The 20,981-nt window shown below is 42.9% G+C and overlaps 1 protein-coding gene across 1 annotated transcript in view; it reads left to right on the forward strand.

Annotated features, from left to right (window-relative positions):
• The window catches only part of FAM234B (family with sequence similarity 234 member B), a 1,027,012-nt gene extending 1,017,962 nt beyond the window's left edge, over positions 1-9,050 (forward strand). The window contains exon 16 of the mRNA XM_044087023.1: positions 8,288-9,050. Within this exon, the coding sequence (XP_043942958.1) occupies positions 8,288-8,293 (6 nt within the window). The 3' untranslated portion in view covers positions 8,294-9,050. The remainder of the gene's footprint in view (positions 1-8,287) is intronic.
• Positions 9,051-20,981: the final 11,931 nt, after the last annotated feature.

The following is a 20,981-nucleotide window of genomic DNA, read 5'->3' on the forward strand; positions in this document are numbered from 1 at the left end:
GTGCAACTGACATGATCCCCTGGGTGAATTTCCTATTTCACATCCAATCGTCAAGGTTCCTTTTGAAGTGGGCCAAATAGGTGCTCTGCTTGACATGTATGGGCAGTCTATTCCAGAATCTGGGGAGTCTCTGGGTCAGGAACCTATCCCTCCAGCATGTTTTGTTCTTTGTGATGACACGGTTTAGATCCCTGGAGCGTGTGGCTCTGAGGGATTGGGATTTCTTTAAGTGTAGCGTGTCCAATAGCTGTGGGTTTTACATGGCCTTGTATGTTGAGCAGAGATCGCCTCTGAGTAGATGATGTGTGACAGAGTCTAACTGGTGTTTTTTTAGATGGTCAGCGTAGGCCATCTGCTTTAGGCCTGTGATTCTATTAGTGAGGTATTTCTGCGGCCTTTCCAGTAGTTGCAGATATCTTGAGAGGTACATACCAAATGGGGCATTGTATTATATAATGGGTCTAATGAGGGATGCGTACAGTGGGACAATGACCTCCTTTTTTCCTGAATGAAAAGCCCTAAGTGATGAGGTGTGCCACATATAAGGATTTCTTGACTGTTGTGGCGATGTGGTTATCGAAGGTGAGACCACTGTCCACATGTGTCCCTAAGTCTCTTATCACACTTTTGGCATTTAGTGTACTGTCACCTATGTGGTAATTCATGGGTACATGTTTTTTTTCCCAAGGGGGATAACTATGCATTTCTTGGCAATGAGCTTGAGCCCATGGCTCTGGCACCAAGCATCTGTTTCTGTAAGGCCCTTTTGTAGAATATCCACATCATTTGGAGATTGAATAATGGCTCCCAGTTTGCAGTCATCTGCAAACTTTGTTAGCCAGAGTCCCTTAGTGTTGGCCTGTACTTCAGAGAAGTAGATGCCAAACAAGAGCGGTCCCAGGACTGAACCCTGAGGTGCTCCACTTGTCACTTGTCTGGAGCTGGATTTGGAGTCGGCTACTTTTACAGTGTGGGTTCTGTCAGTAAGCCAGTTGGCAACCCATTGAGTGATGTAGGGATTAATGCCCAGCTTAGTAAGTTTATCTATGATTCCAGAGTGGGGGATGGTGTCGAAGGCCTTGGCGAGGTCCAGATAGGCTGTGTGGGACCGCCTTATCCTCGTCCACAGCTCTGGAGACTGATTTGAAGAAGTCATTCAGGTTCAGGAGACAAGATCAGCCCTTCATGAACCCAAACTGGGTGGGGTCCAGTGTTTGAAGGTTGGCAATGTCTTTGTTTATAAGTTCCATGATAATACGTTCCATGGCCTTGCAGATCAGGCTTGTCAGACTGATGGGGCGGTAGTTCCCAGGATCCAAGGTGGATCCCCCCATTGTGGAGTGGGATACCTGTAGCTGTGCAACACTCATTGGGCATGAAGCCTGAGGTGAGGCTATGATTAAACATGACACTTAGGTGAGGTGCCAGTTCATTTTGTAGTTCATGTAGTACACAGCCCGGGATGTCGTTTCGTCCCATGGATGTTGTATTCTTAGCTTTGGAGAGTGCAGTTTTTACCTGTGTGGCCATTATTACCAGAATTTGGCAATCTTTTGGTATTGAGATGGGCCCTTTAGGGGTGAGAGGGGGTGAAGTTGGCACTGAATTGATCTGCCAGGTTATTGACAATATCCTTGCGATCAGTATATTTAATGCCATTCTGTTGTAGCTCAGAGCAGATCTGAGCATTGTCATTTAGATTCTTGACATAGCTATAGAATGCCTTGTGGTTGTCTTTGGAATCTTTGGCAATTTTATTTTCGTAACTAGCTTTGGAGGATTTTATGAGGGATCTCAGCTTCTTACTGAGGCTGGTAAGGCAGTTTTTTGCATCCTGGGATTTTCCTCTTTTCTGCAATAGTTTCTTGCTTTTGTTGTAAAGTTTGTTTATGGCAGGGGACCACCAGATTGGCTTCCTTTTTTTAGAGGAGAGCGTCTTGGTTCTATTTGGAATGGTACAATTCATGCACGAGTGGATGTGCTCGTACAGTGCCTTAGTGTAGGATTCAGCAGTCGAACTTTCAGTTTCCGTCTGCATGGGTGTCATGAAGTTTGTCACTTCTGACTTGAGTGGCATGAAGTTGGCTTTGGAGAAGTTTTTTAACAGAGGTTTTCTTACTGGGGGGGTGGGGGAGGGATGTGGATGTCAATGGTGATTAGCTTATGGTCAGACCTGACCAACGAGGGGGTGACCATAGGTGTAGAGCATCGATTTCCCATGTTGGTAATGACCAGGTCTAGGATATTGGAGCCCCTGGTGGTACTATGGATTAGTTGATCCAGGGCATTGGAATTTATGAATTCCAAGAACCATTGGGCAAAGGTGTTGTACACAAGTAGTTTTCCCAGTTAATGGCAGAATAGTTGAAATCACCCAGTATTAGGGTGTTTGGTTGTATCTTAATATTTTCCAGTATGTTTAGAAAGGTGTATTGAGAATCTTGGGGCATGGTGGGGGATCTGTAGCAAGCTACAATTTGGATTGCAGTCTTATCTAGTGTTAGTTGCACCTGGAGAATTTCAGACGCATTGTGTTGGGCAACTAGCCTGGTGATATGAATATCCTTGGTGAGTATGGACACTCCTCCACCTTTAGTGTTTCGGTCCTGGTTTGGTGGCCGAAAAGTGTGGTAAGATTTGTAGCCTGGTATTGCAGGAGTGCTCTCTGGAGCCTTGAACTAGGTTTCAGTTACTGCAGAGACATCGATGTTCTCCAGAGAGGGTGCATTTTGAGGTTTAGACTTCTAGCACTGAGTAGCATTACCTTCAAATTTTGAATGCTTGTACCCGTTACGGTGGTGGTTTTGTCCTTTGAACTTTGCCTAAAAAAGGCACTATAGGGGTGACAAGAGGCTTAGCCAGTAACCTGAATCCCAGGGGTGACAGGTGCAGACCATCTCTGATAAAGCATCGTGGTTTGTCGATCATTTCGTCCCAGGCAGACAGATACTGGATCCCCTTTGAATGACACCAGAAGCCTAGCCAATTGTTGAAGTCTATCATTTTGTCCTTATACTGTGGTATCATTCTGGGCGAAGGCAGGATGCTACTCAGGGTTAGGGTCATACCTGCCTGGGCCACATGATTGAGAGCTCTTCCATGTCTCTTTTCATGTAGTCCAGGGAGGTACAGCTCAAGTCATTCACTCCATCATGGACAATGACAGAGTCATATTTGCACTTGTTGTGGAGTGACTTGAGTGCATGCATTATGTGGCGAATTCTGGCACCCAGCAGGCAGCTGACTGTAATTTTCTCCTTGTTCAGCCTGGTGAGTGGGACATCAGTGTGCCTGACTATAGAGTCACCTATGACTAAAGTGTTGGGTATGTTGTCTTACCTTAGGGGCTGCTGTTGGGTGGCACACTGGTGTTGTGAGCTATGTGACACTTTGGTTGTGATTGGTGTTTGTTTGCATTTCAGCTTCAGAGGTCCTTGTTGCTTGAGCAGGTTACTGTTAAGGACCTCCGAATATGAGGGTTTAGTGTTGCTATGTGAGGGTGGTGTTGGTGTGGGTTTAGAAGGGCTATGTGTTGCTTGAGGTGTAGTGCGGGTGTTAACCTTCTCCTCTTGACTGTCTAGCACAGTCTTGGGTGGAGAGGGCTTTGCTTCCAGGTTGGCTATGTAAGTGCATCTCCCGCAGGTTGTAGTGTTGGGTGGTAGGAGGAGAGGGTTGTCTGTGTACCTGAGGCAATTGCTGCATTGCCCCATTATGCTCAGATTCACCAAGTGGACAAAAGAAATCAACGGAGGCTGACCCTTGGACATGCCTGTTTTGCTGCTTTTTTTGTAAAGTACTAGAGCTGTATTCCCTTACCATAGCAATTATAGGTTGTTTAGTGCCTACGATTAATTTCTCCTTATTAACAAGGAGAGTTCAGTGCTTGTATCAGTTTAAGGCTTCCTAGTGCTTTCCAGTAGGTTTTAGAGCAAGTGCTAGTCATAGGGATGCTTAAAAGTAAGATGAAAAAAAAATGGTTTATCCTAAACATTGCAGTGTGCACTAGAGGAGTTAGATGTGAAAGTAGATAACTTAAGTTTTACCTACCTAAAACGTTATGTTTTAGTGAAGAGTCACTATTTTTAAAACAGCAAGATTGATTGAAAGGGTGTGGTCACTTCTGAATTCTGGCACTATGGAATACAGTAGGATAGCCAATAAATTTAAATAGCTGAAGGGGAGTGATTTCACAAAATTATAATTTTGCGCTTACACAAGCCAGTAAAAGCAGAGAGGAAATGAGATATATGGTCAAATTAACATAAGGGGCGGGCATCTAGAAAGACAGTGGTGTTTAAGAACACAACATTAACCGGGTGGAAGGGTGGGGAAGAAATGTCTGCCTGACTCACAAGAGACAGAGCTGTGGTCTCTTTTCAAGTTTTAATATGCAATTAAAAGCAGAATACAAATAAAACACAAGGTAAAGAAAACAAATTACAGTATTCAGAATAGAAAAAGGCAATAAAGTAATACAAAATACAACAAATAAAAAGCAAACTAACCTTTCTCAGAGCAAAGTGTAGCAGAGTCTGGGTGAGCCTTTCTAGTAAAGCTATGAATTGATGAAGGATCAGCAATAAAACATGAACAATATGAATAAAACGTAGTAAGGAATACTTTAGAAGACTTAAATTAATCCTGAAAACAATGTTGGCATCTAGGAACAAAATCCAAGCTATAAACCAATTTGCTGTTCTTATAGGTTCATAGGTAGGTACTAGGCTATCGGCCCTAGGGCCCATACAAGCTTAGCCAAAAAATGTACCCTGGCTTTCACCACCCAAGAAAATTATTTTCCTGTGCCCCTGTCGACCAGAGCCACAGAAGTGATCCCCGGGGTGAATTTCCCATTTCCCATCCAGTCATCAAGATTTTTCTTGAAGAGTGCTAATGAGGAGCTCTGTTTGACATAGATAGGTAGTCTGTTCCAGAGTATGGGAAGTCTCTGGGACAGGAATCTATCCTTCCAGCATGTTCTGTTTATTGTGGTGACAAGGTTAAGGTCCCTAGAGCGTGTAGCTCGGAGGGATTGGGATTTCTTTAAGTGGAGCATGTCCAACAGCTCTGGGTTTGACATAGCTTTGTATGTTAGGCAGAGATCGCCCCTGAGTAGGCGATATGCAATGGAGTAAAGCTGTAGTTTTTTGAGACGGTCTGCATAGGGCATCTTTTTGAAGCCAGTAATCCTCTTTGTGAGGTATTTCTGTGGTCTTTCCAGTTGTTGTAGATGTCTTGTGAGGTAAATACCAAAAGGGGCGTTGTACTCTATAATGGGTCTAATGAGTGATGAGTAGAGGGGAACAATGACCTCTTTTTTTCTGGATGAGAATCCTTTTGTGATGAGATGAGCCAAGTAGAAGGATTTCCTGACCACTGTGGCGATGTGATTATCAAAGGAGAGACTACTGTCCACCTGTGTCCCAAGATCTCTTATCACATTTTCGGCATTAAGTAGACTACCAGCTATGTGGTAGTTCATGGGTACAGAGTTTTTACCAAAGGGGATGACAGTACACTTTTTGGCATTGAGCTTCAGGCCATGGCTTTGACACCAGGTATCTGTCCCAGTGAGGCCCTTAACTTGTCTTAACTTGCAGTTTTGGAATGATGGACTGGCCGCAAAATGCATTGGGTAGATTAGACAGGAAAATAAGAAGGATGCTTCATGCTCACCAAATAATTTATAAAAATCAGTGCATACCAAGATTATATATTCCCAGTTCTAAAGGAGGGATGGGCCTCCTTGAAATTGATTACATGTATAGATCTACAATCATGGGACTCCACACATATCTTCAGCTGACCCAAACGTAGTGAAAGTTTTGAAACATGAGGAGAATAAATCTAACATGACTTCTCTACTTAATCTAGCAGACGCATTTTGGTGTCAGGCAGGAATGAAACTCAAACTAGAAGTAGATAAAAATCAGGCAGCAACTGAATGTGCCAAAAAACAAAAGAAAGAATGTAAGGTAAAGGACCAGATGAGAAGGCAAGAAATGTGGAAAATGAATAAATATAGTTGCAAGTATAGAAAACGTCTGGAAGAACCTCATGTTGATCAGGAATGAATGCAGGAATGGTTAAGGAGAGGCGAATTCAAACCAAGAGATGAAAGGTTAATATTGGTGGCCCAAGATAGTGGCCTGCGTACATGCTGGTTTACAAAGTCCATTGAATATGTGGGAAAAACAGGAAATGTAGGTTTTGTAAAACCAAATTGGAAACAGTGGCCCACCTTGTTGCTGGTTGTGACATACTAGTGGCAGAAGAACTGTATACTGAAAGGCACACTAATGTGTCAAGACTGTTGCACTGGAGATTGTGCAAACATTATAGTACTGAAGTGGTTGAAAAACACTGGAAACATGAGCCACAAAGCATCATAAAAAGTTATGAAGTTTATATCACATGAGATCATCCATTACCAAGAGTTCAAAAGGTAGAAAACAGGATACAGTGGTCCATGAAAAGAAGACAAAGTAGCATTGATCATTGAAATCACCACACCCAGTGACTACAGTGTCTTGCGTACACAGACACAAAGTCATAAGCTATCAGGATTTGCAGGCAGAAATGAGAGCAATGTGGAAGAAAGATACCCAGACAGTCTCAATAGTAGTAGGAACAATGGGTCTTATAAAAAAGAATCTACAATCATATATAGATATGTTACCAATAAATAAAACTCCATAATTGCAGAAGGAGTCATTGCTGGGCACATTGCGTGTGCTGCGAAGAGCACTTCTGGCTGACATCAAAGACTGAAAAAATACTAATTTCATGAACTTTAATTGTATTTTGACTCAGGAATAGGGTCCATCCCCTTCATAGTATTAGAAACCCAAAAGGTTTGAGAAATTAAAAAAGGGGAAAAGAGAATTTGAGTTAGTGGGAGATATTTCCATACCTACATAAAATCAGAAACTGAAGTAAGCCATTCCACCAGATTATATTCCTTTCGTAGAGTAAGACATAACTTGTCATTTTAAATCTAGCAGTGCAATGTTGAGCACCCTGTGTGAATAAGGTAGTCAGTGTGCAGCACAGGCACAGGCAATAAAATCAGATACCCATTTTGGTCAGATTTATCTGCATTATCTAAGACTGACTTTAAAACCAAAAGGCAACCTCACAGTTGATTAAGCTACACATTACTAGCCATCTGCTTTAAATTTAAGAAGGGACTGGGTTTGATGTAAATGGTTAAAAAGTACTGAAGGCAGAGTCGTTATCTGTGGCCTTCTATTTTAATGCACAGTATGCATATGACTGTGCTTGTGTGTATTGCTGAGATGTGTACTGCACAGAGGGCTGTGCTGGGCTGATAGCTTGGTTAGAAGTACCTCTTGTTAATCCATATCCAACGTACTTTGTTCCTTAGTCTTGTTCTGCTGTTGTATTATTTGATTTGATTGAGAAAAAAAGTCTCTGGTTATGCCCATGCACCAATCCGGACTAGTAACCCTCCTTTTTAACTCCCCTTCCTCTCCCCTCCCCTAGCCACCCTGCCTAACACTGTGTGATCATTGCATTCTTTCCTCTGCAGGCTCTGGCTCACCCTTTACCCTCCCCTTCCCTCCTCACTTAATCTCTCAGACCTGTTATAACATGCTTAACTACCTCACTTCATCTCAACTCCAAATACATATCCAACTGACTTACACCTAGCATCCTCTCACTAACACACATACTGCTCACTCAGTCTCCTCTCTTACTCCTACATCTTCCCCTTCCATCCCATTAGCCCTTCTAGCTTGTTCCACCTTCATGTGGAGCTTCTGCTTTATATCTGTTTGAGTTTAGTGCAATATTTGTATATAAGATTCAGGTATATGAGTTTACAACAGTATCCTTTTGAGCTTAGTACTATCTGTATATACATCCTACCTTTATTCCTAGCTTCTAGCTAGATATTGCTGTATTTGTTCATTACTATGTTTCACATTGTATGTATATCTAATGCTTGCTGCAGTATGTATTATTTGCTATTGCATGTATATTCAATTGTTCTTCATGTACTCTGCTGCTCATTTATTGTTCTGTGGAGCTTTTCTCCCCGGGCCTCCGCTGAAAAAGGACCTGTGTCCAGTTGGAATTTCCTGGCAAACAAATGTAAATAAATAAATATAGATTTATTACATGTATGTTAAAAGCCCTGCAACTAAAAGGTACCGATTTAGTAAGCAGACCAAATGAGTAGTTTACACTTGGTAAAGGTTTTATACTTACAGACAGTTGTATTACTCAATATCCTAATAAAACTTTTGTTCCTTCTCAACAGATCTAACCATTCAGTAATGGCTTGCATACACTTCTGATTACAAGAAACGAACAATGAACATAAGAAGGCTGAAAAGTAAACTGCCTCAGAAGCCCTGTGGAAGGTTATGCTATACTCAGAAGGGCATGGTTTAATTATTTCTGTAGTGTTACATAAATGATTTTGTAGTCATGTAAGTTATTTTTCTTTAAGTCATAACTTCATATTGTAAACCTAACTCCTGCTGGTCGGGAGAAATTGATGTAAATCTGTATCTTTAACTGAGGTTGTTTATTAAGGCCACAAAAGGAGCATATGTTATTCTGTGGATATGCATCTAATTTATTTGCCAAAAGCATGTTGAGCATTTCTTAAGGCAGTATTCATTAGTACACAATTTTTTAAATTTCTCATTTAAAAAGTCTAATGGGTATACTTGTTATAATTAACAAAATGGAACTTGTTCTATGTAAACACTGTTATTTTCCAGTCTGCAGACCATTTTCTAATTAGAAATGTCTAAAACCAGTATTGTCGTCTTGCAACAACTACTTGCTTTTACCATAGATTGTTTTTCTCTGTCAGTGTTTAACCCCGCAGACAGAATAAAACATTTTTTTGAATCTAAGAAAATACTAATTTGGCCAAATGGAGAATTAAAAATGAGGTGTAACCCACCATTGCACTTCAAATGGTGCATGTAAGATGACTGAAGCCCCTGTTTATATCCAGACACAGGGTACTTTGGAGGGAAATTATTTAAAATTAAATGGCTAAATTATTTAACTGCCAAAAAGTTAAAAGAAATAATGTTTGCATAATGAAATATTTCCACTGTTAAAGCTTATTTGTCTTAGTGGCACATCTTCTTTCACAGAACAAGTATTGTTGGCTTTTCTAGCATGTTAAAACACATCTCCTTTCTAAACATTCTGCTGTCCTAAACGAGCTCCTTTAAGGCCGTTGCTATGATAGCCCTCACATCAGCAAATTACAAAATGTAAGACTCTGACACATTACACAGGTAATGTAGAAGCAAAGCTGAATTTGTCAAAAGAAGAAATATTTGGGACCAAAAGATGTAAAGCTGGTCTCATGTCCTGACCATTCAAATTTTATCTCAAGGTTGTATTTGAAACTACCATTAGTTTGTCATCAAATTCTTTCCATGTAACATCAAGACCAGCTAGCATTATTATGTCATCTGTGCAAGTTGTTCAGGGCAAGTACAGTCTTCCCAGTTGTTTACATGTACATTGTCGAGATTTAATCAGCATGTTAGATTGTTCTACTGCTGTGAGCCACTTGGAACCTATCAATCAAAGTAGCATTTTAGTAACACTAATAGGCTAGATGTAGAACTTCTAATACCTGTGGTATTTAATCAGAGGAGATTCCAATCTGAAACACATGCACATTTTAAAGTAGCATTTACGTGTATCGACTTTGTAGTACTCTTTCTAGACCAGGGTGGGCAGGGTAGTTGCTCACGTGCCACAAGTTACAGAGTAGTTTGGAGGAGAGGGCGAATTTTTTTTCCAAGTTTTTCCCTGGGAACCAAATTATCCAGTAGCAGCTGCACTTTTAGATGCATGAGTTCCGTCACAGTAGATCAGATGTATTTACCTGCTCCTGGTCCTTTAGGATTTCAAAGTGTATGTTAGTAATACTGGAGCCCATGACTTGCTTGGTTTTGCCAGAATGGTACCCTGTTGCACTAGCAGCTGCACTTTTAGATGCATGAGCTCCATCACAGTAGATCAGATGCATTTACCTGCTCCTGGTCCTTTAGGATTTCAAAGTGTATGTTAGTAATACTGGAGCCCATGACTTGCTTGGTTTTGCCAGAATGGTACCCTGTTACACACTGGAGAATTGTGACCAGTATCATTATACTTTGTTTGCTACATTTTAATATACTGAGTAATATGGTTGCATCACCAGTCACATTTCTTCTTCAGTGTGTGTGTACTTTTTGCAGTTGAGATCAGCTTTTAATGTTACTTGGTTGAACTAAGTTATACCATTCTGTGTGGCTATGGTTTTATTTGATTGATTTTGTGCTGTCTTTAAGCATCTTTTTATGCGTTGGCTGGTATGTCCCCAGTTTTTTGTCTCTCTCTGTATGCTGCACTTTTCAGCCTGTGGGATCAGTCTCTAAGTGTCTTACATATTCTGTAATATCCTCATTACATCGTTGCTGGATGAGCTTTCCTTTTCCAGGAAAGACAGCATCTCCAGCATTGTTTATTTCTAGGCATATTCAGTGCAGGCAGCTTGAACAAACCCAGGGTCTTCTGAGAGTAGTGGTTTGCTGACCATCATGCTGGATGTTTTTCATGTTTCACTGTTGCAGTCATCACATTTGGGTTATCCCTGCCAGGGTAGCCCTCGGCCCGAATACGAGAGACTTAGTATTTCTGCGTTGGTTGCTGTTGCTTGAGCACTGATGTCAGGTCATCAGTGGTATAAAGTAAGGCAGGTGACACCATTACATCAGTCTTTCTTGCCGTGGAGCCTGAAGCAGAAGCAGTTCGCATAAGTGCCGATTGGCCGCTACCTGAGTTTTCGTTTCTGAATTGAAGTTGAAGTCTTCAAAGCTAAGTACCCCATTGGGGATCCTTTTTTCTTGCACTAACCAATGTCAGAAAAAGTTAATAATTGTCTCGCCTGTGGAAAGCAAATACCACATCGAGACTTCCACTCTTAATGCGTCACTTGTCTAGGCCCAGACCACGACGTCCCCCATTATCGGTTCTGTGCTTTGTTTAATGCTAGAACTATCCATCGTCAGGCCCTTATTGTAGCCAGATATTTTCGTTTATAGTCCACGAATTCCGATATAGCTTCGGTAAGCCATCCAACAGCAGATCTTCCAAAACAACGTAAAGAAAAACCTACCAACAGCGTTTCCGTTAAACTAGTTGTCACTCCTTCTGTACTCAGTAAAGCGCTTTCGCAGTCCCTGATACCCACTTCAGTTGATTCACATGCTGCTACTGAGACCCTTTTGGAGTCTGGTATGCCGCAAAACTCTTTTTCTTATAAGGATCCTGCAGTCATCTCTACCTTGGATGGGTCCGGAGCTGCTGAGCAGGCACCAGCTTCCAAGGAAGTCCTTCGCACCACAGAATCTCGACACAAACCATCATCTTCTTTTGCAACTACCATTCTTTCAAAAACAACTGTGTTCCTTAGGCCTAGGGTACGAACCACACCCAAAAAACTGACTACCCACTCTCAGGTGCCTGCTACCTTGCCTCAGTCTCAAATGCTTAACATGGCAGAAGATCTTATCATACTGATCAGGGGAAGCCAAGGTACCCCCTCAAAAAGGAAAAGAGATTTGTCCCCAGTAGTTTTGTCTGAACAAGAGTCAGATGAATCTGATGCATCTGACTATGAAGACATGCAACCCCTCTCCACTTATGAGGATTCTGATGCAGAGGAATCCATTCCTTCAGCCTCTCCCCCAGAGGATTTTTCCTTTGGAGAAACTCTGCATACTTTAAGAGAGCATTTCCAGTGGGAGAATCAGGACTACCCTCAATCTAAAAAGAGACTCAGGGAATTCCTAGATCTTCCGCAACACAGACCCTTGGCCATCCCCCCAGTCCTATATGTGGTGGATAATGTTTTCCTTGAATCTAGCTTGACTCCTGATCCCCTACCTCCTGCTCCCAGAAAACCAGACAGGTACTACAGAGTCCCTGACTCACACAAATATATTTTTAAAAATCCAACAGCTGACCCTGAGGCCATTTCTCAAGGGCCAAAAGGGATTAAAGCAACCTCTGCTAAGAATCCCACCCCCTCAGACAAGGATTCCCGAGCATTGGACAGATGGGGTAAAAACGTATACACCTCAGCTACTCTTGCTATCGGCACTAAATTGTCAGTTCCATATGCTTAAATATCAGCAGCATACCTTGGAACTCCTTAAACAAAAAATGGTCTTCCTTTCCTGCTTGGGCAGAATCTAAATATTTACAAGACTTAATGCATTCTGCAAGTCAAGTAACTAAACACACTTTTCACTGTGGTTTTAACACCCTAGAAGCTTCTTGCAGGGCAGCAGTCACTGGATCTGTCATTAGAAGACATGCATGGCTTAAGGAACAACCCCTGCCAGACCATGTCGGATCTAAATTGCACAAAGATAACTTATTTGGCACTAAGGCAGAAGAGGTCTTAAAAAGATGGAAGAAAAAGCAAACTCTATGCAAACATTTAAAGATTTCTTACAGGTCCAGCCCCCTAGGTTCAGCAGGCATTTTCCCACCAAGCATTGGCCCTTTCCTACTCCGAGTAAACAGACCCAGCCTAGGCCCCATGGAAACAGACCCCCCAGATAGCAGCCCCAGGGAATGCAGAGATCTAAGACGTGGACTACCTCCACTTCAAAACCAGGAAGTTCTAAGCCACCCCCTTATAGTAAGAACTCACAATGACTCACCTCCTCTCGACCTCCCCTCTGCCCACCTTCACTTACCCCTAGGAGGAAAACTCTTTCACTCAAGCACCTGGGCCACCATTACCAAGGACCAATGGGTTCTGAACATTGTGTCTCAGGGATACAAATTCTCCTTCCACACCCTTCCAACCCCAAAAGAGTTCCCAGATCTACCACCAAATCAGTGGGCAGAGGCTCAAAAGCAAATCCATTCCCTGCTCTCTTTGAGGGCAGTAGAGCACGTTTCTTCAGAACAGATAGGCCAAGGCTTCTACTCCAGACTTTTTCTGGTGCACAGAAAAGAGGGCACCTGGCACCCCATCCTCGATCTAGCCATTCTAAACACCTTCGTGGTGATCCCAGAATTCAAAATGCTCACCCTCCAGCAGCTGTTACCCATGCTCTCCAAGGACGCTTGGCTAGCCACCCTGGATCTAAAAGAGGCTTACCTCCACATTCCTATCAGGGAATCATGCAGAAAATATCTCCGCTTCAGGGCAGGATCTCAACATGTTCAGTTCTCTGCGCTTCCCTTTGGCTTATCTACTGCTCCCAGATTTTCCACAAAATGCCTGGCTCCAGCCATTGCCTTTTGCAGACAAAGAAATATTCAAATGTACCCCTAGTTAGACGACTGCCTTATTCAGGCAGGCAGCTAGGAAAAGCTGCTCAAGCACCTGGCCTTTGTAAAGAGCCTACTAACTTCCCTAGGGTACACAATCAATGAAAAGAAATCAAAACAGGTGCCCACCTAAAGGATAATTTTCCTGAGAGCAAGTCTGGGCACAGCATCCCAGATGGCATACAAATTTTCCTGTCAGCCTACTTCTCTCAACTGGCCACCAGGCCGCAGCTTTCTGCAAGGAAAATCCTCCAAGCTCTGGGGTTCATCGCCTCTTGCATACTCCTCATTCCATATGTCAGACTGCATATGAGGAAACTTCAGTGGTACCTAAAGAGCTTTTGGTGTCAACACTCTCGAGATCTGGAAACTTTTCTACCTATAATTCCTTGCCTCAGAAAGGAATTTCTTTGGTGGGTAACAGCATGCTCCCACAACAAGGGACTGCCCTTCTCCCCACACCCCACCACCCAGACCCTCACCACAGACACATCAGACTACGCTTGGGGTGCACACCTGGACATCAGGTGCATACAGGGCCAGTGGAGACCAAAGCAAATCCCCCTGCACATGAATCAGAAAGAGATGATAGCTGTACAGCATGCCTTGATAGCTTTCACACCCCCTTCTCTCTTCAGGGGTTCTCCTGATCAAAACAGACAACACCACTGTGATGTGGTACATCAACAAGCAGGGAGGGAATCACACCTATCCACTATGCAGGCTGGCCATGACCCTTTGGCTCACAGCCTCTTCCATGCAACTACACCTGTTAGCACAGTACCTACCAGGCTCTCTCAACTCCCTGGCAGAACAATTATGCAGAAACCTTCTGGACCCACATGAGAGGCAGCTCAACAGAAGTACCTTCACCCTAATAACTCAGAAATGGGGAACCCCGAAGGTCGACCTCTTTGCCTCCCACACCAACGATCAGCTCAGCAAATTCTGCACCAGGGAGCATCACTGCATGGCTTGGAAAGTAGATGCCCTGTCCTTCCCCTGTGTCGGCATCTCAGTCTATGCCTTTCCTCCCCTACCTCTCATCCCCAGGGTACTGATCAAAATAAGGGTGGAAAAACCAAGGACCATTCTTATAGCTTCAGATTGGCCCCGACAGCACTGGTACCCCTTGCTGCGGAGCCTGTCCCTGCTGCCTCCATGGCATTTTCCTCAGATTCCAAACCTCCTAACCCAGAGGTAAGGGGAATTCATGCATCCCCAATTGCCGACACTCAGTTTGGCAGCTTGACTTATTCCCTAACCCCGAACCAATCTGCCATCATCAGTAAACAGGTTCTGGTTGTTATCCATGAGGCCAGACACCCTAGCACCAGAAAGTCTTATGCAGATAAATGGAAAAGGTTCTGCACCTGCATGCAGGCTAAGGGGGCCAATACAACACAGCCCTCCATCCCTCTCATCCTAGATTACTTAGCTGACCTACTACACAGTGGTCTCTCTTTCTCTTTTATAAAAATTCATGCCTCTGCTATTTCTGCTCATTTTCACACTGAGCAGCCCCTTTTCTCACACCCTTTGATCAAACAGTTCCTCAGGGGGGCTAGCAACTTGAGGCGCCCCAGAAGGGCACCAACACCAGCTTGGGACTTTAACTTTTTCTTGGAAAAGCTCACTCTGCCTCCTTTCAAACCAGCTTATTCTGCAGAGCTATAATTTATCTCCTGGAAGACAGCCTTCCTTCTGGCCTTCACTTCAGCCAGAAGAGTCTGTGAGCTGCAAGCACTCATGGCTGTGGAACCCTTCATCATTCTTTCATGCAGACTGGATAACTCTCAGAACTAACCCATCCTTCATGCCCAAGGTGGTGTCCATTGTGGCTCTCAACCAATCCATTCACTTGCCCACCTTCTTTCCTAATCCCCAGAACAAGGGGGGAAGGATTCTGCACTCTCTAGATGTGCACAGGGCTCAGATACTATCTGGACAGGACTAAATCCTTCAGAAAGTCTGATCAATTGCTGGTTAGTTTTGCTTCAAGGGCAGAAGGCAAAGCCATCTCCAAGCAAACTATTTCCAAATGGATAGCACACTGCATCCATTTCTGCTACAAACAACATGGAAAGCCTCCCCCCAAGGGGGTCAGGACACACTCCACCAGAGCAACCTCCACCTCTGCAGCTTTCCTCAGAGGAATCCCCACCAGGGACATCCTGGAGGCTGCTACCTTTTACCAAGCATTGCCACCTGCCTGTCTTCTCCAAATCCAGGGGAGGGTTTGCCTCTGCAGTCTTGCAGGGCATGCTAGCCAGCCCCTAGCTTCCTGGACTGCCTCCACCCATTTCCTCAGCTTTGGGAATCTACCCAAATGTGACGACTGCAACAGTGAAACATGAAGAACATAGTACAGTTGTGTACACTTACCATAAATGGAGATGTTCAAGTGTATTCACTGTTGCAGTCCTGGTTCCCTCTCTTCATCCCCCTTTCTCTTTTTCTTCCTTTTTTTCTTTGTTGTTCTCCTTTCCTTATAAGGTACATATTGGTATTTATTTCCACTGGTGGTGTTCTATCACCAGAGCCTGGCCTCCTACTTTGGGGGCTCCTGACAGATTAGGGCAAGAAAAACTAATGTAATGGCGTTGGATGCCTTCCTTTATACCACTGATGACCTGACAGCAGTACTCAAGTGACAGCAACCGATGCAGAAATATTAAGTCTCTGGTATTCAGGCCGGCCGAAGGCTAACCTGGCAGGGATAACCCAAATGTGATAACTGCAACAATGAATACACTCGAACATCTACATTTATGGTAAGTGTACACAAGTGCCCCCCCAATTCCTTTGTACTGCTGATGTGCTCATTCATAAATCTACCTCCCTTCAGATTTCTTCTCTTCTGGCCTATAGCAGACCCTAAATTGTTGTCATATGTCTGTTTCACTGGATATGCTTGTAACACTCCGGCTTAGGCTTGATGTATTTATATGATGCTTTATGACCCAGTCCTGCAGTCTAGCACTCTTTTTGTCAGAATAAGTATTATGTCAGCAGTTCTGTCTGTGGATTGTGGTTTACTTGTTTGTTTTGTTGTGCTTTTTGCATGTACTAGTCATAGGTAATATTTCCAGACATATCCCAGACTGGCAAAGTCTACTGAGGAAGCATTTAATTAACAAAGTATTTCTGAACATGCTAATATAAATCAGAGCTAAACATAACAAAGCATGCAGAATTGCCTTGTTAAAAAAAGAAGTATGCATACCATCACCAGTTTTATAGCACTTCACAGTGCAGTTTCCAAGGTGTTATGCATGTTATTACTGATCAGTATTTAAATGGGGATTAAACATCGTTGGCTTGCCTTCACCTGAGCAGTGAGGGAGAAAATGACATATCTACTGCAGAGAAATAATTGCTCAGTTTTGCCCAAAACATCTATACTGTATAATCCAAAGAAAAGATGTCTGTGCCATGAACCCACTGTGATTCTTCAGGCCATTTAAGAACAGGGGTGTTCTCATTCTAGGGTGCCAGAGTGTGGACAATGAAGTGCCCTGTTCTCAGTGTGGAGTTTAGCTGCTTTGTCTTATATAACTAGGAAAGATCACGGGATAGAAGCTGCTATGTACTGTCCAGTAAACAAACATTTAAAAAAATATTTTCTTACATTTTTGCAGGGGGGACAAGCCCCCCTGTGCACCCCACACCCCCTGCAAATTATATATACCATCTCTGAGATCGCACTACATTGAGGAAAATGGTAAATTTCCTGAGCCTCACTGTACCGCGATCTCCATTCACAAGCTTTGAGTTTTCTGAAATTCGATCACATCGTCTTGCCGATATGAATTTCGAGTTTCTGAAAACTCAATCAACTGATAGGGATCCATAAATATATATATGTATGAATGTATATGAGTCTCTATCATTTGATCGAGTTTTCAGAGTATATGTACATGGGTCTAGATCTACATATGGTGGATTTACATCCTAAATGCATGTTTTTGCACTTGTATACAAAAAAACATGTATTTCTAATGTGTAACTTGCCTCTTTAGCCACTGTCCATGAAACTGTGTGAAAAGAAAAAAAAACACTGGCTTGTTCTACTTAAGTATTTCTGAATATCCATCTGTATTTGTTTCTATAGACCGGTTATCTGCCCATCTGATCAAAAGTTGGCTTTTTTTACTACTAATAAAAAGTATTATCATAGATGCCTCATAAAAATAACAAGTGGATATCAGCACAAATAACTTTTGAATTTTTCATCCTTTTATAAAATGTATGCCCATTACAGCAAAGTTTTGTGATGTGTTTGACATCGGTATTAGTGGTGTCTGAACTGTTTCTGCAGCTGATTATACAATATTTTCGCATATCTTACTTGTAAACATATTCCACTACTGAAAATTTATTCTAGACTTGAAAAGAATGACTATTCTGAGCAGAGAAATTAGAAACATCAGCTGTGTCTGTCTACATGGCCACAAATTTGGATGCAAATTACTGCATCTGCACTGAAGAATCCTGCCCATAGTTTTGAAGTGACCACACTAAGCTGTTTGGAGCCATATGCACCCATTCCTTTTTTACCTTTTCTTTGATGTACTTTTGACTCTTTAGATTCAGGCTTATTGTAATCTATAGCCCGACCCAGTGGTTGCCAGCAGAAATCATCTGCCATTCTTGTAGATTTTGAGTATTTCTTGATGTCCTTCCATATCACTATTGCAGTATTCCTTACATAAGGGATCTCCTACCAGGGATAGCCCAAAGCCCGGCTAGTATACCAAAGCTTTTAGTGTTTACAGCCATCATACATCACATGTATGCTCCCTGCGCAATGTGTAGGGCATAATGATAATGTACAGATGCACACACCTCAGAACGTCTTTGTTGCCAGTCTTAACAAAATCACTGATCATCGGTCTGAACACCCTTCTTCTGTGTTGGTTACTGAGCCATTTTCAGATAAGTGTCCATTGGTGTTTTTTCTTATCTTCTCTTTTATTTTAGTTTTGTTGGTTAACATGTCATCCAGAAGGGAAAAATGTCAGTGTGGGAGGCAGATTGCCCATAAAGACCACCACAGTGTCTGTTCTGTTTGGGTGCGTCTCACAATCATACGCAGTGTTCAATCTGCCAAGCGTTTGTCCCCAAGACCCCACGTAGTCACCTCTCTTCCTTGTCTATTTACTTGGAAAACCAATATCTATGGCAGGATTTTACTCAGGGGTTGTTTAATGCTTTAATGGCTTTAAAACCTCTTCAAGGGATTTCTGTGCCTGCCCCTCCCTGAACTTTTACTCCTGTTAAGAGACCTAAGGTATAAGAGTCTTGATGAAGATCTGAAATCTGGGGAAGAGTCTTTAGCTTACTCTTTTCAGAGCCCTTCCCCTTTGGACTATGGGTCTGAGGAAGAGGATTCTATCAGTTTAGATTTTCCTTTAGAACAACTCTTCTTTGGGGACACTATTTGTCGTATGATGGAATTCATTAAGTGGACTTGTTGACAGGTTTCTGATAAAAAAAAGAGGTATTATGAACTACTCCAGATGGAATCTCCCAAACCCTCTGCTATTCCTCCAGTTTGGTTGCCCTCTTATATACCATTTCAGCAACTTCTGTAACCTCTGATTCTCAGCCTATAGTGGCTGATGATTGTAATTTTTTGTATAAATGTCCTTCTGCTGATCCTTCTGTGATGGTTGTCTCATCTGACAAACCCCCCAAGCTGTTGCCTTCTACTAAGTTGCTTTCTTCTCACAAGGGTAGTAGGACTATAGAATGCCAGGACAAAAGGATTATACTGCTGTTACCCTGGCTTTTAGAGCTATTAATTACCAGACCCATATGATTCGGTATATTTTGCCCCTTCATTCTAGGAGTTTCTTAAGCAGTTTCTGAACTTTCTGACTCTGAAAGAAGGTTTTGACCCTTTCCTTGTTGGGTTCTACCCCTCAAATGGCCCACCACTCCATTAAGTGCAGTTATGATGCAAATGATGCTTCTTCTAGGGCTGATGCTTTTGGTTATGTTCTGAAGCAGTAATCTTGGCTTTGTCTTCAGGCTTTGCCTGATGACATTAAGGCCAAATTATTGGATGCTCCTGTAGATAATCATAATCTGTTTGGCTCTGCTGCTCCTGAACTTTTTAAATTTATCCCTGGGTAGGGCAAGGCCTTGCAAGAGTGGAAACATATTTTTATTTCTCCTATCCCTACGTTTTAGAGTAATTACGATTCCAAATCTGCATTTTTTTGCAGACAGTCTCGCCCTCCACCGAGGGTAAAAAGGGTTCTAGATATGTACCTTCTGCTAAGTCTACTCAGACCCCTGTTTCTCAGACACCTCCTTTTCAGGACTAACCAGGTTCCATCTGACAATTTGCTTCCTTTTTTCTCTCAACCAGGTTACCTTATTCCTTCATCTTTCCCTGTCCCTTACAAATTGTTTAAGGATCACACATGACTCTTGGGTTCAGACATCAACTTCCAGGAGTATTTCATTGTATAGAAATCTCTTCCTCAATATCTGGGCATCCGTCAACCTCCTCAGCAACAGCCTGCTCTCTTTCCAGAGGTGTATCATGCTCTTTTGACCCAGGGCACCATCCAGGTTGTGCCCCCTGCCCAGGAGGGGAAGGGGTTTTATTCCAGAATGTTTCTTGTTCCCAGGAAGGTGAAGACCAGTTCTGGATCTTTTTAAGCTCAACACACCTTTCTAAAGGTCCCCTCTTTTTGGATATTGTCCCTTCAAATTTTGTTCCCTCTTCTTCTTCCCCAGGCATTTCTGGTCTATCTCGATCTCAAGGATGCCTATCTTCACATCCCCATCCATTCCCTTTTCAGGAAGTTTTTGCATTTCTCTGTTTCTTCCTTGTATTTTTCAGTTCTCTGCTTTGCCCTCTGGCCTCTCTACTGCCCCAAGGGTATTCACTGAATGCCTTGTTCCTGGCATTGCCTTCTGCAGGATGAGAGGGCTTTAGATCTTTCCTTATTTGGACAATCTACTCATTCAAGCCACATCCCTCGAGGTTCTGCTTCAGGGCCTCCAGTTTACTGTTTCTCTGCTGCAGAGTCTGTGGTTCACCATAAACTTTCAAAACTCCATCTTGGTTCCTTCTCAGGATCATGTTTTTCCTGGTTGCAGGATCCATACCATTCCCATGCTGGCGTACCTGCCTTCCCCCAAGACTCTCTGTCGGTCTCTATCTCTCTCTCTCTCTCTCTCTGTCTGACTGATTGCTTTTTCCAGTTTCTTCTTCCTCTGGCTTCAGTCATAATCAGGGACTTTTTCAGGGTCTTTGGGTTTGTGGCTTCCACCATTCCTATGTTGTCTCTGGCTAGGCTCCATATGAGAAAACATCAGTGGTACCTCAAGCCAGTGTGGCTTCAACACTGTAACCCCCTAGACTTCCTAGTTCCTTTCCTTACCTGTCTCAAGCTTGAGCTTCAGTGGTGGATTTATCAACTTTCTGTCAGTCTGGGACTTCCTTTCCAACCACTAGTCCTAAATCAAGAGCTCTTTTCAGATGCCTCAGATAAGGGATGGGGAGCTTCCTGCAATTCTCTCAAGGTCCAGGTTCTCTGACCTCTTCATCAGAGGTCAGACCACAGCAACATCAAGGAGATGAGAGCTCTCCTAATAGCTCTTCAGGCCTTTCATACCCT

Source organism: Protopterus annectens, chromosome 1.part1 (genome assembly GCF_019279795.1).
Source record: "Protopterus annectens isolate FY-2018-M chromosome 1.part1, PAN1.0, whole genome shotgun sequence".
Classification (NCBI taxonomy): domain Eukaryota; kingdom Metazoa; phylum Chordata; order Ceratodontiformes; family Protopteridae; genus Protopterus; species Protopterus annectens.